Source organism: Gekko japonicus, unplaced genomic scaffold, assembly GCF_001447785.1.
Source record: "Gekko japonicus isolate JY-2015 unplaced genomic scaffold, Gekko_japonicus_V1.1 scaffold446, whole genome shotgun sequence".
Taxonomy (NCBI): domain Eukaryota; kingdom Metazoa; phylum Chordata; class Lepidosauria; order Squamata; family Gekkonidae; genus Gekko; species Gekko japonicus.
Window position 1 is genome coordinate 425,805 of NW_015168058.1, and position 15,637 is coordinate 441,441.

The following is a 15,637-nucleotide window of genomic DNA, read 5'->3' on the forward strand; positions in this document are numbered from 1 at the left end:
ACCTACTTTGATTGTGGGAGGTAAGGGATTGGATCCAAGCTCTTGTGATCCGAGCTTCTATTCACAGCAACTGATCTTTCCCACCTTCACCCAAAAATGTCTGTGTGTCCCCAGCTGCTTCCAGACTCTCCCAAACCATATGCTATGAGGCTTATTGCTTTGGAGGGTCCTCCAGTTCTCACCAGCTGCTGAGGGGGGCAGTGAGGGGCTGCTGAGGGAAGCGAAAGCTGGGGAAGATCAGCTTCCATGAACTGGTTCTGTTAGCAAAGGTTTGGACCCAGCCCTTTGTGTTTGCCAAAACAGCATCTAGTTCTACTCTGAATCTCTCCTCAATTGGATAAATTACTATAAAATGCAAAGGAAAGCATCAGAAGCATCTAAGACCTAGACACCACGCATCCCTGATGGAGTCTTGCACTGAATGAAGCTTTTTCATAGCACGTGGCTTCTTCATGTTTTATGAAGACAGTTTTATGTGAAGAAGCATTTGGAAGTAGAAGCTGTCACTTGTAGTCTGAAGTCCCACCCCCACTATCTTGCATGTGTACACCAGACCTTCGTGTCCAGCTTTGAAGCTTTACACTTTTGTATGTGTGAGGGTGTATTGCTCCTTAGACCCTAGATAATTTTCAAATTATTTCTTAGCCTGCTTGAATTTGAAGAAACAATTTCCAGGGGAGTAAGATGTTGCTGCTGCTAAGTATTATGTATTTCCTTCCTTAGCTGGAACAGTGATGTTTGAATATGGAATGCGGTTGGGTAGAGAAGTTCGCACACTTCGTGGACTGCAGAAGCAAGCAAACTGTTACCTTGCAGCTATCAATTGTTTGCGCCTGATTCGCCCCGAATATGCTTGGATAGTACAGCCAGCTTCTGGTGCAGTGGTATGAACAACTGTGGGGGTTTTTAGGGTTTGCTTACTAGCAGCCTCTTTCTTATAAATACCCAGTTACTGGGTGATTCCGCACTCGACTTAAAATCCTGGTTCAGCCCTGTCTCCAAACTTACGTTCTACACTACACTCAAGGTCACCCCTGTAATTATCTTGGGGTATTTTTTGTTTTGACATTACATTGAGGTCACCCTGATTTTGCCCCACACTTGTCCCGGGATAAATGGATGCTGTTATAACCAGGGATAAATGCAAGATATCGTGTCGCGAGTTGAACTCTGATATTACCAGGGATGAGAGCCAAGTGCAGAAATGACCACTGTTGTAACTGGCATATTCATTAGTACACGTCAAAAACTTTTTTCAGCATTACACTGGAGACAGATCGCTAGGTAACTTACCACATTTGGAACTTTCACAGTAATAATTCCCCTAGGTTATCTGACAGATTGATTCAAAATAAAAGTACTGCTTTTTTGTTTAAAACAACCACAAAAAACAAAAAGGTGCCCGTACCCATATATCAGGAATTAAGGAATGTATAAGGAATGATACGAAATTAGAGAGATTAAAGGTTAATTCTCAAGCATTCTCTCTCATTTTCTGTCACACACACAGAGCCCCCTCACCTGAAGCCCACAGACACACCTCTCTCTCTCTCGCCCCCATGCCTAGACAAGCCTCCATCAGAAAGCCACCTTGTGATTCATCGCCTTGATCAGTCCATTGTCTTTTTGGTTGACATCTACTTTTTGCAGCTTTTCTGATAGCCTTTTTGAAATGCAGCGGCATCTGTACACAATATTCCAAATGAGACCGTGCTGTAGATCTATACAGAGGCATTCCTGTATTAGCAGTTCTGTTCTCAGCGCCTTTCCTTACGTGTGAAGGGGTGTCCTCAGTTGGCATGACAGACTTTGAAAGTGGGGAAGGGCAAATGACAATAACACATCTTTTTAAATTTCCAACACAGACAGCTTCAGTTGACTTTGAAGAACTGACTTATAGTGCCACATTCTTTCACTCTCATGCTCACGAAGACACACACACCGAGAGAGAGAGAGAGAGACTAGGAGTCCTTAAGCTCTTGTCTTTTACTTACGTGACAGATTGACGATCATAGCAAAAGCTTCCCCCCATTTATTTTCTGTGGGTCAGGCTATCATCAAAGTCACAGAGCAAAGCCAGTGGAGAAAGGAGAAGAACAGAACCCAGAAATCCAGCAAACCCTTGTCAGGAACATGCACACCCCTGCCCGATTCATGTGGGTTTTTTTGTATTCACTGTGAAATTGTTCCTTTTGTACCCTGACCTGACCTGGCAACATCAGCCCAGCAGCAATAGCTGCCATTGGAGGAATTATTTCCTTATTGCCCTTCTATCCCTGGACTCCTCCTAAAGCTCCATTCAGCCTCCATGCCCTGCCATCGGTCTTCTCCTGCTCTGGAGGCCAGCTGCTCTGCTAGGGGGCTGCTCTGGTGAGTTCTTCCAAGAGGGGAGCCATGGCCTCCCCCACCCAGCTGCCCATCTTTGGTGGCATTCCTTGGCAGGCAGGCCCCGTGGGTGGGGAACGTTGCTGCTGACCAGAGGCACTGGTGAGATTAAATCCCAGAACGTGTCCCAGCTGGGTACTTGTGGTATTCCAGCTCACGTTTAACAAAATCGTTAAATGCAAAAGATCCACTTCAGATGGAAATTTGTGCACACCTGCATTGGTGAGCAGGCTTTTCCCAAGCGGAAGAAAGGGCTCTCCTTGGCTAACTACCTGTTCTGTTTCTGCAGCGGCAGGGAGACTGCCAGGGCATTGCAAGGCTAACAGTGGCTGCTGAGCAGGCCAGGAGAGGAGAAGGATGTCACATGACACATGTGCTGCCGCCTTCCTATGAACCTGCAGCCTGGTGGTGTGTCATGCGTGGGGCTGGCTGGCTGGCTGTTGCGCACTCGCAGCCCAGTGGTGCTCAGAGGGCAGGCAGGGAGAGGGCAGCCAAGGCAGTCCAGTGAAGCGGTCAGAGGGGAGCTCTCCCCAACCTCTGCTGTAGCCGCTGGAGAGCAGCCGCCCAATGGAGGCGTTAACTTCACGAGCCCTTCCCCCACCCCACCCCACCCCAGGTTTCTGTGAAGAAACGGAAAGGCTGTTTTTAAAAAAAGGTACCAGGCACATAAGAACATAAAAAGAACCGTGCTGAATCAGACTAATGGTCCATGTCGTCCAAAATCCTGTCTCACACGGTGGGCAACCAGTTCCCCTGGAGGTCCAGCAACAGGTCACAGAGGCCAAGGCCTTCCCCTAATATTGCCTCCTGGCTTTGGCACGCAGAGGTTTACTGTTTCTGAATGCGGAGGCTCCATTTAGTCACCATGGCTAGCAGCCACTGATACATTGCACCAGTGTGTATTGTCAGGGGGAAAAAATCTCCGGATAAAAGTCTATTAAGCACGATTAAGGAGTAAATGTGCCTGTGAGAGACTCTGCATGGTCTCTGCACCCCATTTAAAACCCAATGGAGAGAGGCCTGCCACCGACAGCAGCAAGAAATATAAGTTGTGCTGAACTGCTTTGTTTGTTTATTTATTTATTTATTTAATTCAATTTATACCCCGCCCTCCCCGTTAACTGTGTGGTTGCATGAGAGGCTGTAGGTCTGATCACTGCGGTGCTGCTCATTTCCTGCAGACCGACCATGTTGCTTTGGGCTGCTTCAGTATTTGAGCAGAGAAGCATACGGATCTGAGGGTAGATGGGCCGTGTCAGTCTGTGAGGGAAATGGGAAGGGGCTGTTCCGTTTAAGCTTTTCCCACAGACTGCTGCCTGAACCTTTCTGTGACTTTTGGGATGTTTATCAGTCTAAGCTTTCCTTTGTATTAATACCGCTTGTATCACTAGGACCAGAGTGGGTGGGCTGAGGGACTGGCAGAGTGCAGAGGTGCCACAGTCTGTATCGATGGAGTGAAACGTTGGATGGAAAAGGGCATAACCCTGATGATGACTTCCGGAATTGTGAAGGTGTTGAAGAGACTGGAGGCAAATAATACACTTGGAGTCCTTCTCCTGTTTCTTTTCTTTTTTTTAACTGTCCCAAAGGACAGGGTTTTATTAATTTTCCAAACAAGCAATACACATACAAGTAGACATACGACATATAACAAATATGAGGGTAAATATAAGATCTTGACCATTGTGAAATTGCCTTCTAAGTCTAGACTTCGCTTCATATTCCATTATAATAAATTAAACACTTCTGTGAAGACTAATACCATACATTGAGTTCTGTATCTAAAACTGCATTTTTAAAATTATACACCAATGTTTACTGTCTTAAAAGTATTATCAATAAGTCATTCTGCTTCAGTCTGTTATATCCTTGTTATACCAGTCATAGAATCGTTTCCATGTCTTATCAAATGTGTAATTTGTAGATCCTTTCATCAATAGAGTCAATTTATCACTTTCTGCTGTTTCCATCAGTTTATTGATATATTCTTGTTTCTTTGGTACTTCAGTTGATTTCCACTATTTGGCATATAAAATTGTCGCTGTTGTAGTAAAATAAACCGTCAAGTATCTAATATTTTTATCAAAATCATTTGATAGTATACTCAAAAGCAATACTTCCGGTGTAAATGGTATTGCACATCCTAAGATTTTTTGAATTATTTCATGGATCCATATCCAATATTTCTTAGTAATACAACAATGCCACCACATATGGAAAAAGGATCCTATTTTACTTTGACATTTCCAACAAATATTAGAGCACTTACTATTTGATTTCACTATTCTATCAGGAGTTATGTACTATCTATAGAACATTTTATACATATTTTCTTTATAGGTAATAGCTTTTGTAATTTTAATATTTGATTTCCATAGTTGCTCCCATTGAACTAGATCAATTTCGTGACCAACATTTTGTGCCCGTAACACCATATTAGTTTTAACAGTCTTATCCTGTTTCACACTAGTATGAACGCCCGGGCGCATCCCCCAAGAGAAGTCATGATGGAGAATGTGCTACTGTCCCAAGTGAGTGGCTTACTGTTCTTAGAGCCCCGTGCCTGCTAACCTGAGTTCCAAAATGAAAGAAAGCTGGATATAAATGTAATGAATATTTGCTGTTAAACTCTGTGTTTAAACTGTATCTGATTTGCTGGATTTCCAAATAATATATTTGAGTCATGGTTGCAATGCCTTATGTCTTGTCCCTACATATTCTTTTCCTTCTGTTCAAGTGTATCTGCTTAAGTAGCTGGAAGATTCCCTTGAGGTATAAAAGTTGGGTTTGCTGGTCTGGCACACTCCTGGCTCAACAGCTGAATGGCTGTAATAGTTTTCAGTACCGTATTGGCATTCCACTTAGACATCTTTCAGTGCCAAACTTAGCAAACAAGTAAGAATAAAACTGTGCGCCACAAAGACAATGAGCACCCCCCTTTTGGATCCTTATTCCCCTCTGCACAGTAAGTTTGGTGAAGCCCAAATCAGTGTTTGAAATTGCCTCTTCGGGGTTTTTAAATCTAGACTCTAAAAGTACATATTTTAACAACTGCACTAAAAAGAGTGCGGGAGCTTTAGTCAGGAAAGGGATAGTCAAGAACTGTGGAAACTGAAGCACCGTGACAGGAAGTTAAATGGCTGAAGGGTGCCACGTCCACACGTTACGAGGGCTTCTGTAGAAGAGAATTCCACCTGCCACTACAGTTCTCTGGGGGGAAAGGTGATAACATCTCTTCAGCTTGTGATACCAAACTTTTTTTCTAAATTGTTTAACCAAGCAGAAGATTGGGGCCCTTTATATTAATGCTGAAGGAAAAAAATCAAAGTCCTTATTATATTTGGAAGTCAGGCTAAATTTTCAAACTTCTAGTTTCTGGGCAAGGTGCCTGAGAGAGCAGTAGCCGAGCAGCTCCAATGTTTCCTTGATGACATATCGACACTTGACCCGTTCCAGTCTGGTTTCCGCCCTGGCCGAGACGGCGTTGGTCACCCTCACAGACAGTCTCCACAGGCAACCGGATTGAGGCGGGTCGGTGCTGATGTTATTTGACACAATCAACCACAGTCTGTTGACCCACTGCCTTGCTGACATAGGGAGTTCGTGGGGTAGTCTTGCAGTGACTTCCTTCATTTCTCCGAGTTCAGGGACAGAGGGTAGTGCTAAGGAGGAGGATGTCAACTAGGTACCCCTTAATATGTGGGGTCCCTCATGGGGCAGTCCTCTCCACCTCGCTCTTCAACATCCATTTGCCCAGTTGGCAGAGTATGCTGATGACACCCAGCTGTATCTGTTGATGAGTGGCTGCCCAGTCACCACCCCACAAAATCAGGCTGAGGAGTTGGCAGCCATGGTGGGATGGATGAGGAAGAGCCAATTGAAACTGAATCCAGCTAAGACAGAGGTTCTTTGGCTGGCTGGCTGGCTGGCTGGGATTCAGGATTGGGGTCCCAACTTCCCACTCTTGACGGTGCACCTCTAATAACAACACAAGCCATCAAGAGTTTGGGCATGGTCTTGGATACCTCCTTATCTATGGAGGTCCAGATCACAAACGTTGCCAACCTGGCGTTTTACCAGTGGCACCAGGCGAAGCAATTGGCTCCTTTCCTGCTCCAATGCCCAGCCCGACACGGCCTCCACCAGGGATGGCAGGCTGCTGGACAGTTCTTTTTTCATCAAAAAACCCAAAGATAAAGTAAAAGCAAAGACAAGTCTTACCTTACAGTAATTATGTTTTGTGGTCATAATTATTACTTTATGTTTGGTTTTTAATATGTTTTTGCTATTTTGCTGATTTATTATCTGCAATATGTGATTATTTCTAAAAGGGAATCTTTTTTGCCTTAAATTTTGTACAATAATGAAAACATTGTCCTCTATTCATTAAAAAATCAATAAAAAGGTGTGCAGTCCTTTTATCTGGGTCACATCTAACTATGGGATGGCGGAGGCCAGATAATAATGATTTTTAATGAAGTCCTGGTTTTACATTTAAAGCACTAGCTTATCAGTAGGCTAACATTAAATTGTTCAGTAATTTGTCAGTTTTTGGTCAGGTTTTTTAAAATTTTGGTCAGTAAAATCAGTATTTTTGACCCTCTGACTAGTTTCCACCCCTGAAGGTACAGCATCAGGAATCCTCCATTATGAAATGGTTGTGAAATTAGTGCAATAAAGGGAGTATTCTATTTTGCTATTACTTGCATGCTAATTTTTGATTGTCATCTCGCCTGTTTATACTCTAAAGTCTGAAGAATGGACACTTGAACTTGCCAATATAAAGCAATTATATTTTGACACAGTGGGAAGCCAGATTGAAATTTTGGAACTAAAAGATTTGGAAAGAGAATGCACCCTGGCTCGCATACGGCTAACTTTGGCTCAGCATGATCCATCTTCAGCTGCTGTGGCAGGTATGATTAGAATTATATTTGGAGCACCTAAGTGTAATGCAGATGTAAGTAGTTTAGTCTACCTGTGGGGTGGTGGAAACCAGCTAAGGACATGCTGCTGTGCAGTTCTTATTCCAGCTCCTGTTAGCTGCAGTTGTGTGCAGTGGAACTGAGGTCTTAATTTGTAGCAGACCCTCAGCCCGCAAAATGCTACCATTACAGCATTGCTAAATATGCAAAGAAGCCAGATTTTGTAAGGACACAGTTCACCCAGTGATTAAAGGTTGAGTGGGTGGTCTGCATCTATAAGAACAAGTGTTGCATTATGACCAGTACCGAAATTGAGGTTATTTTTTATATTGATAGTATAGAAATGTATAATTGTATAGTATGTTGATTAATCAGAAGGCGACATTGATCCAGTTTCGTTGTTTACCCAGGAAGCTCATCCCCCGAGGAGCTGGTTGCCATGCTGGTTCAGGCTGGTCTCTTTGACACTGCCACTTCTCTCTGCCAGACCTTCAGCCTTTCCTTAACACCTGTATTTGAGGGACTTACTTTCAAGTATGTAACAAAATACTGGGCTTATTCAGGTACTTAACATGAGTGATGTAATATCAAGAAACACCAGTTGATCTTCTGTCAAAGTGCATTTTCTTTGAATTGTGTCTGCATGTGTGAATGCTTTTTTGGTTGAAACCATAGTCTGCCACACAAAAAACCATGCACACAATTTCTGTCCCTCTGGATGCAGTCCAGTGTCTTTACCATGGGACTGGTTGGTGAAGAAAGAGGAGGTGATATGGATGGGGGTATGGCTGAAATGAGGCCATTACTTATTAGTTTAACTGCTTTTGCTTTTAATTTACTGAGCTGTTTCTAGTTCAAGAAGCTAGGAGATCTGTGGAATACACTGCCCTGGTCATCAGTTACTGTAGGATCTTCGTCGTGGTCTCTGTGGAGTCCCACACATGGGTTTGGGCGCCTGCGCATGACCTCAATTGGAGAAACTTCTAGAGCTTTACCTCAAAAAGTCTTTTGGCGGGCTCTCTTCCCGCCCCGGGGAGCAGGCACGTACTGCGCATGCCTGGAGTGGGGGGGAGCGTCGCCTCCCACTCAGTTCCTTTTCGACCGCCTTGCTGTTCACACCTCGTTACCGTTGCTCCAATATTACCTCAGCTGAGTATATCTCTTCGTCGTTTTTTTCTTTCTCTTGTCTTTCTTCTTAGTTTCTTCTTCTAAAAAAAAGAAATTCCTCTTTACTTCCCCCCCCCTTTTTGTTGGTGGGTGGGAAGGTGTTTGCATTGGCAAGACAACGTTTTTTAAGTTGTGTCGTACTTGCCTGGCTAAAAGACCGTCTAACGACGGGCACCATTTTTGCCTCCTGTTTGGGTGAGTCCCATAGGGTCGATATTTGTCCTCATTGTTCGAGTTTCACGAGGCAAGCTTGACGTAACAGGGAGGTTCGGCTTTGAGCGTTACTAATTGAATCGGCTTTACGCCCTACCATGTCTTCAGCCGCTTCTCATTCCACAAAATCAGATTCTAAAACACCGAAAGTCAAGTAAAAAAAGTCTGATGATAAGGCTACTTCAAAATAAATTGGAAATTGTTTAAGGTACCAAATCTATCACAATGGAGATCTAAACTGTGGGACGATAGTTTCAGATAAAATCGCTATGCAATTAATAGCTTTTGACAATCCGGAAGGTGTTAATAATTTTATGGAAAAATGGCTTGTGTTTTTTGAATATCTTGCTGCTTGTCAACCCCGATTATATGCACTACCTCAGAAATATAGAGACTTTGTGTTTTATTAACAAGTATTGTACGTATGGAGAACATTTCTCTTCTTGTTTTTTAGATGCTGTTGAAAGATACTGTATACAACTAACAAGTAATACAGGATGTAAAAATATATAAAACTCAATAAAATGCTATTTTAAAAAAATTGAAAGTAAAGCCCTCAACATCCGCTTCGACGGTCGATCCGTCCTGATCATGGGTCTTGCTACTTCGACTCTTGCGATAGCGGGTCCCTCTCAGAGATCGACTTTGTGGCCCCCAACTCCGCCTACTATGTCTTCGGCGTCGGGCCTTATTCCACTGGGACAACCAGCGAGGTCGCCTCCTCATCTCTCATCCCACAGGGACTCTCGATCTCCGTCCCGTCGCTCTCGTACCCTTCTCCACACTTTGGAGGGAAGAGAGCAATTTGTCCACCGAAGGTCTTGATCTCGATTTGACCGTCGCTGTTATGTCAGTCGTCCTTCGCCTTCCATCTCGGGATCGGTGTCCGACAATCAATATTGGGATCCGGAGGAAGCTCATAGACGCGAGTACTACCCGTGCTCTTACTCCAGGTCGCCCACGCCTCCTCAGCATAGTTTTGATAGGCTCTGGACTGTTCTCAACGCCGTGATATTCGAAACTTTCGACGCTCTCCATCTGTTGAGTCCGCCCATTCTGTCACTCCCAACCATCCTCTGGAGCTTTCGAGATCTGGTGATGCCCCGAAGAGTTCTCCCTTAGAACTTCGGCAGCATCACTCTGCTGAAGATCGGGAACAGCCAGATGTTTCCATGGCTTTGGGGTCCTGCTCCCCGACCTCAGTTTCAGACCACTCGGAGTCCGGCCATTTGGATCCTGATGCTACGCACATAGATGTTGAGCCTCGGCGATCCGGCTCCTTTTCTCCCACAGAAGAGCCTAAGGCTTACCTGGAGCTCATCACTAGAATGGCCACTGCTCTCCAGGTTCAGGGATCTACTGCGGTGACAGATGTCGTCCATAAATTAGTACAAGCGGACTTACCACCTTCTGCTGTCCTCCCTATGCTCCCGGTGCATCTATCGGCCTTAAAGGAGTCCTGGGATCATCCAGCCTCTGTTCCCCCGGTATCGAGGCGATACGAGGGTCTCTATAAAGTGCAGGAGTCCTCAGGCAAATTTCTTTTCAATCACCCTCCTCCGAACTCAATGATTGTCAAAATCGAAACAGCCAGTCAGACAGTCGACCCCGCCTGATCGAGAAGGTAGAAAGGTGGACGGCATCGCGAAGAAGATGTATTCCTTTGCCTCTATGAATGTCCGCATTCAAACCTACCTTTCCTATCTTTCAGCTTATACCTTTAGTGTAGCTTCTGCGGTTCGTCCTGTCCTTGATTCTGTTCCTGAAGAACACCGAGCTTCTTTCTCGGGAGCCCTTTCTGAGATTTGCACCATCTCGAAGCAGCAGATTAACTCTGTCCGGCACGCTGTCACTTGCTCCTCCAAGGTCTTGGTCTCCTCTGTAGCTTTGCGTCATCACACCTGGCTCAGGGGTACCTCCCTACAACCTGTTGTCAAGTTTCACATCGAGGACCTTCCGTTTGATGGCACAGGTCTCTTCCATTCTACCACCGACGAGGCCTTGAAGGCTGTAGACGACAGCCGCAAACAGGCTAGGAATCTGGGAGTCATGACATCGACACCTTGATCTTGATATCGGAAGCCCTTTTATTCCAGACACCAGTCACCCCTGGGAGCTGCTCCTCGCTGGAGAAGGAAGCCTTATGACTCCCGTCAGTCTAATCGGCCACGCCAACAGGCTCCTAAAAAGGCTCAACAGCCGAAGCAGTCTGTTTGACCGCTTCGATCGCCTGCAGTTTCCTCCGTTCTTCACTCCTGCCCACAGAACCCAACTCTTCCTCTTCCTTCCAACTTGGGAAGATATTACCACTGATACTTGGGCCCTTACCATTCTGTGAGTCGGGTACGTCGTAGAGTTCATTTCGCCTCCCCTCCAACCACACTTTGTCGTTACCCCTCCAGACCCTGTACTCTCCTTGGAGATTTCCATGTTGCTCGACAAAGGTGCCATCGAGATCGTCCCGGAGGCGCAACGAACTCTCAGCTTCTACTCCAAGTACTTCCTAGTTCCCAAATGGGACAGAGGCTTCAGGGCCATTATGGATCTTCGAGATCTCAATCATTTTGTCCAGTGCCCAAAGTTCCAAATGGTCACCCTACAGGCCATACTCTCCTTGATTCCGAGAGATGCATGGCTTGCGTCCATCGATCTTCAGGACACATATTTTCACGTCACTATCCAGCGACAACATCGAAAATTTCTCCGCTTCGCTGTCGGCCCCAACCATTACCAATATCGAGTCCTCCCCTTCGGACTCTGCACCGCGCCCAGAGTTTTTACTAAACTGATGGCTGTAGTGGTCGCCCACCTTCATCGTCAAGGGGTTTCCCTTTATCCCTACATAGACGACTGGCTTCTCGTAGCCGCTACGCGGACCCAACTCCTCTCCGATCTCGAGGTAACCTTCTCCCTCCTCCAAGCCTTGGGGCTCTGTGTCAACCGGTCCAAGTCGTCTCTCCAGCCCGTCCAAGTCCTTCAGTTTCTCAGGGCTCGCCTTGATACCGCCCTCAAAACTGCCTTTCTCCCGGATTTGAGGGCGTCCGACATCCTGTCCTTGGTCTCCAGATTCCAAACTACTCCCTGGCAATCCGCTCGGTCCGTCACGAGGCTCCTGGGGCACTTTGCGTCCACTGTCTTTCTAGTCCGTCATGCCAGATTGAGGATGCATCCCCTACAACTGTGGATGCTCCGTGTCTTCGACCCCCTTCGCAGCCTGTGGCACTTAACCCTTTCCATTCCACCCCAGATTGTCGCCTCCCTCATCTGGTGGTCGCATCCACGGAACCTCCTCTCCGGCATGCCCTTTCGGCACCCGCCTCCACAGATCTCCACCGATGCCTCCCTCTGGGGTTGGGGAGCCCAGTGCGGAACACTTTCAGCGAACGAACCCTGGTCTTCTTGCAATGCTTCCCGCCATATCAATGTCTTGGAGCTCCGTGCAATACATCTAGCTCTACGATCGTTTCTTTCAGTCGTCCGGGGTCGGATAGTTCAAGTCGCCTCCAACAGCAACACTGCCGTTTGCTATGTGAACAAGCAGGGAGGTACCATGTCGCTTCGTCTTTGCGCCTTGGCCATCGCTCTCTGGGATTGGTGTCTGATCCACTCTGTCCCCCTGTCTGCCATTCACATTCTGGGCATTCTGAATGTCGATCATCTGAGTCGTACCCGGTCGCCCGACAACGAATGGTCCATTCACCATCAATATCTCCACCCTGTTTCTCGGGAGTTCGGTCGGCCCATCATTGACAGCTTTGCGACTGCCGACAATACCCATTGCTGCCTCTTTTTCACAAGAGGACCACCGTCTGTTCATTCGCTAGGGGATGCCTTCCTTCACCCGTGGAACGGAACCCTGTTTTCCTTCCTCTGAATATTTCCTCTAATATCCCGAGTTGTCCAGAAGATTATGACAGATGCCACATCCTGCATTCTTGTCACTCCCTGGTGGCCACGCCAGCTCCGGTTCCCTCACCTCCTTCGTCTGTCCAATCAGACATTCCTCCCACTGCCAATGGCCCCCGATCTCCTCTCTCAGGGGGATCCTGCACCTGAACCCGGGCTTCTTTCGTTTGACGGCCTGGAAGATCCTGCATTAGACTTCCTCCCCGGGGTGTCTGAAGTCCTCCTGAATGCCAGAAAACCCTCTACCAGAGCCACTTATCGTCTCAAATGGAAGAGGTTCCACTTGTATGCCTCTGAGCACTCCTTTGACCCCCTCAGGTCGTCCCTCCGTGAACTTTTCACCTATGTCGTCTCCCTCAAGGACGCTGGCCTTGCCTACTCCTCTTTAAGGGTCCATTTAGCAGCCATTTCAGCCTACCATCCCTTGATACAGGGATCTACCGTGTTTTCCCACTGTCTGACCAAGTTGTTCCTTAAGGGACTCCTCCGGCTCTGCCCTCCTAGAAAGCCCTTGGTGCCTGCCTGGAGTCTATCTCTTGTCCTCACTCAACTCATGCCCAAGCCTTTTGAACCAATGGCTACGATCGATCTGCGGCTTCTCTCCTGGAAGACGGCCTTCCTTATAGCCATAACAACTGCTCGCAGAGTAGGGGAACTAGCTGCCTTTAGGGCTGATCCCCCATATACGATATTTCATAGGGAGAAGGTTGTACTTCAACCCGATCCTTCTTTCCTCCCTAACGTCGTTTCTGCCTTTCACCTGTCTCATGAGTCTGTCTTGCCTACTTTCTTCCCAACTCCTCCTGATGCACCTCAAAGAGCCTTGGCACTGTCTCGCTGTGCGTAGATCCCTCTCTTTTTACTTGTCTCGAACTCAGCCTATCCGTAAGTCTCCTAGGTTGTTTGTTGCTTATGCCCCCCCTAAATTGGGGGAGCCCGTTTCTTCTCAATGTTTGGCTAAATGGGTGACCTCCACCATAGCCCTCTGCTATGAGCTTGCACGTCAACCAGCTCCTACCTGTGTTACTGCCCACTCTACGCGGGCAGTCTCAACATCCACTGCTTTCCTGGCTGGCGTCCTGCTGGAAGATGTCTGCACTACCGCTACGTGGTCCTCGGCATCAACCTTCGTGACCCACCACGCGCTCGACGGGATGCTGCATTCGGCCAGGCGGTGCTATGGTCTCTATTCAACTGACCCTTCTGCTTCCTCAGGTAGGACCCTTGGGTGAATTTTCATTCATGATACGGTGTCTTAGCCAGCACCCTCCTCCAACTGGTTCAGCTCTTGTAATCACCCATGTGTGGGACTGCACAGAGACCACGACGAAGATGAACAGGTTGCTTACCTGTGACTGATGATCCTCGAGTGGTCATCTGTGCAGTCCCACAATCCCCCCCAGCCTTCCCCACTGCTGGCATCTCCTGATCACTTACCTTTGCTGATGGGACTTACCGGTAGCGGTCGAAGGAACTGAGTGGGAGGCGGCTCTCTCCCACGCTCCAGGCATGCACAGTCCGTGCCTGCTCCCCAGGGCGGGAAGAGACACTTGAGGCAAGCTCTGGAATATTCTCCGATCAAGGTTGTGCTCAGGCGCCCAACCCATGTGTGGTACTGCACAGATGACCACTCGAAGATCACCAGTTACAGGTCCTGTTTTTTCCAAATTTCCAAAAGAGCATTTCCAAATGAGACTGGGTGAATCACTGGGTGAAATGTTATTATTGATATTGATTTTCACTACTTCTTACTCAGTCCATTGTAGGGATCAGTCTTGCTTTTATTGTTGTGTTTTTCCTTTCCTGCTGATGTGATGGATTCTTGTTCTCTGGGTTTTAAAGTTTCAGAATAAGGGGAGATATGACACAAACATGGTCCAGTAAGGGAGCCAGGGCGTTCCCATAGGCAGCAAAACTGTTCCACATGCTCAAAGAATGCCCATCTAGCCAGGTTCCTATCTAGGGCTCCTCACTGCAGCTGTTTTTGGCCATTGTCATAGTATCTGTAATTGAAATAAAGAGCCAATGTGGTATAAGAGGCAGACTTGGAGGATGAACGAGGCCTAGGTCTATTTCCCTGGTCAGGTTGCCTTGGTCAAATCTTTGTTCTGCAGCACAATCAACCAGGGTAAAACAGGATAATTTCTTGTGTGCCATCATGAGCTCCTGTTACAGGAATGGATGCATCCAAAAGTTTTTTCCCTTTTTTTAAAAAAAAAGAAAGACATGTTTTATATACCTGTGCTTGTTATGTGTATTCCAGATGCATTCAGCTCCAATTTGGAGGAGAAGCAGCTTTGACTGAAGCATGGGACTGGCTCGCTGCAAACCAGTTCTCATCAGTTATTGCAACCAAAGAAACCAGGTAATGGGATCATTGTGGAGAATAACTGGTAATACTTGCAGAATGACTGTGGTGAATCTGCACAGAAATAAAGGTTCTCCTTCAGTGGGGGGGGGGGAGTCATCCAGGAAGTGGTTAGGTCACACCTCTGCTCACTCAGATAGGGCTATACAAATTACTTCTGTTGCGTGGCTCCTATTAGCGAGACCTAGGCTGATCTCTCCAGGTTTTGTATAGCCTTGCACTCGGTAGGTTGGCTGGAGCTCCAGCTCCAGGCCAACAACCCTTTTAAAAAAACCTCTGGAAAAACCTTGCAATGGCAACAGGAGCACCCCTTTACTCCTCCATCTGCCGAATTTGTCTAAAGGAAGGGGGAGGGGAAAGAGACCTGGAGAGGAGGCGTCAAGAAGTTGCCAGCACAGGAACAAAGAGGGAGGAGAGGCTCCAGATGGCGGAATGAAGGCAGGAACAACAGAGGCCTTACTGGAGCTTGACTTCTCTACCTCCAAGGCTTTGGGGGTGGAGGGGAGGAAGGCCAAAAGGACTCTTGCTGCGGTGGCTGAGCTGATGGCCACGGCAGGCACTGGAGGCGCGGGGCTGGCAGAGCGGTCTGAGTTGGCAGGCTTCTGTTCCCCCCTGCACCCATGGAGGACTGAGCAAGCCAGCTCAGAGCAGGTAATCGGTGTGGGGCTGGTTG

At 47.0% G+C, this 15,637-nt stretch overlaps 1 protein-coding gene across 1 annotated transcript in view; it reads left to right on the forward strand.

Moving 5' to 3' along the window:
• NUP160 (nucleoporin 160kDa) overlaps window positions 1–15,637 on the forward strand; it is a 105,039-nt gene that overhangs the window by 78,259 nt on the left and 11,143 nt on the right. The window contains exons 29-33 of the mRNA XM_015414500.1: window positions 724–884; window positions 4,856–4,916; window positions 7,191–7,301; window positions 7,721–7,844; window positions 14,860–14,961. Of these exons, the coding sequence (XP_015269986.1) occupies window positions 724–884; window positions 4,856–4,916; window positions 7,191–7,301; window positions 7,721–7,844; window positions 14,860–14,961 (559 nt within the window). The remainder of the gene's footprint in view (window positions 1–723; window positions 885–4,855; window positions 4,917–7,190; window positions 7,302–7,720; window positions 7,845–14,859; window positions 14,962–15,637) is intronic.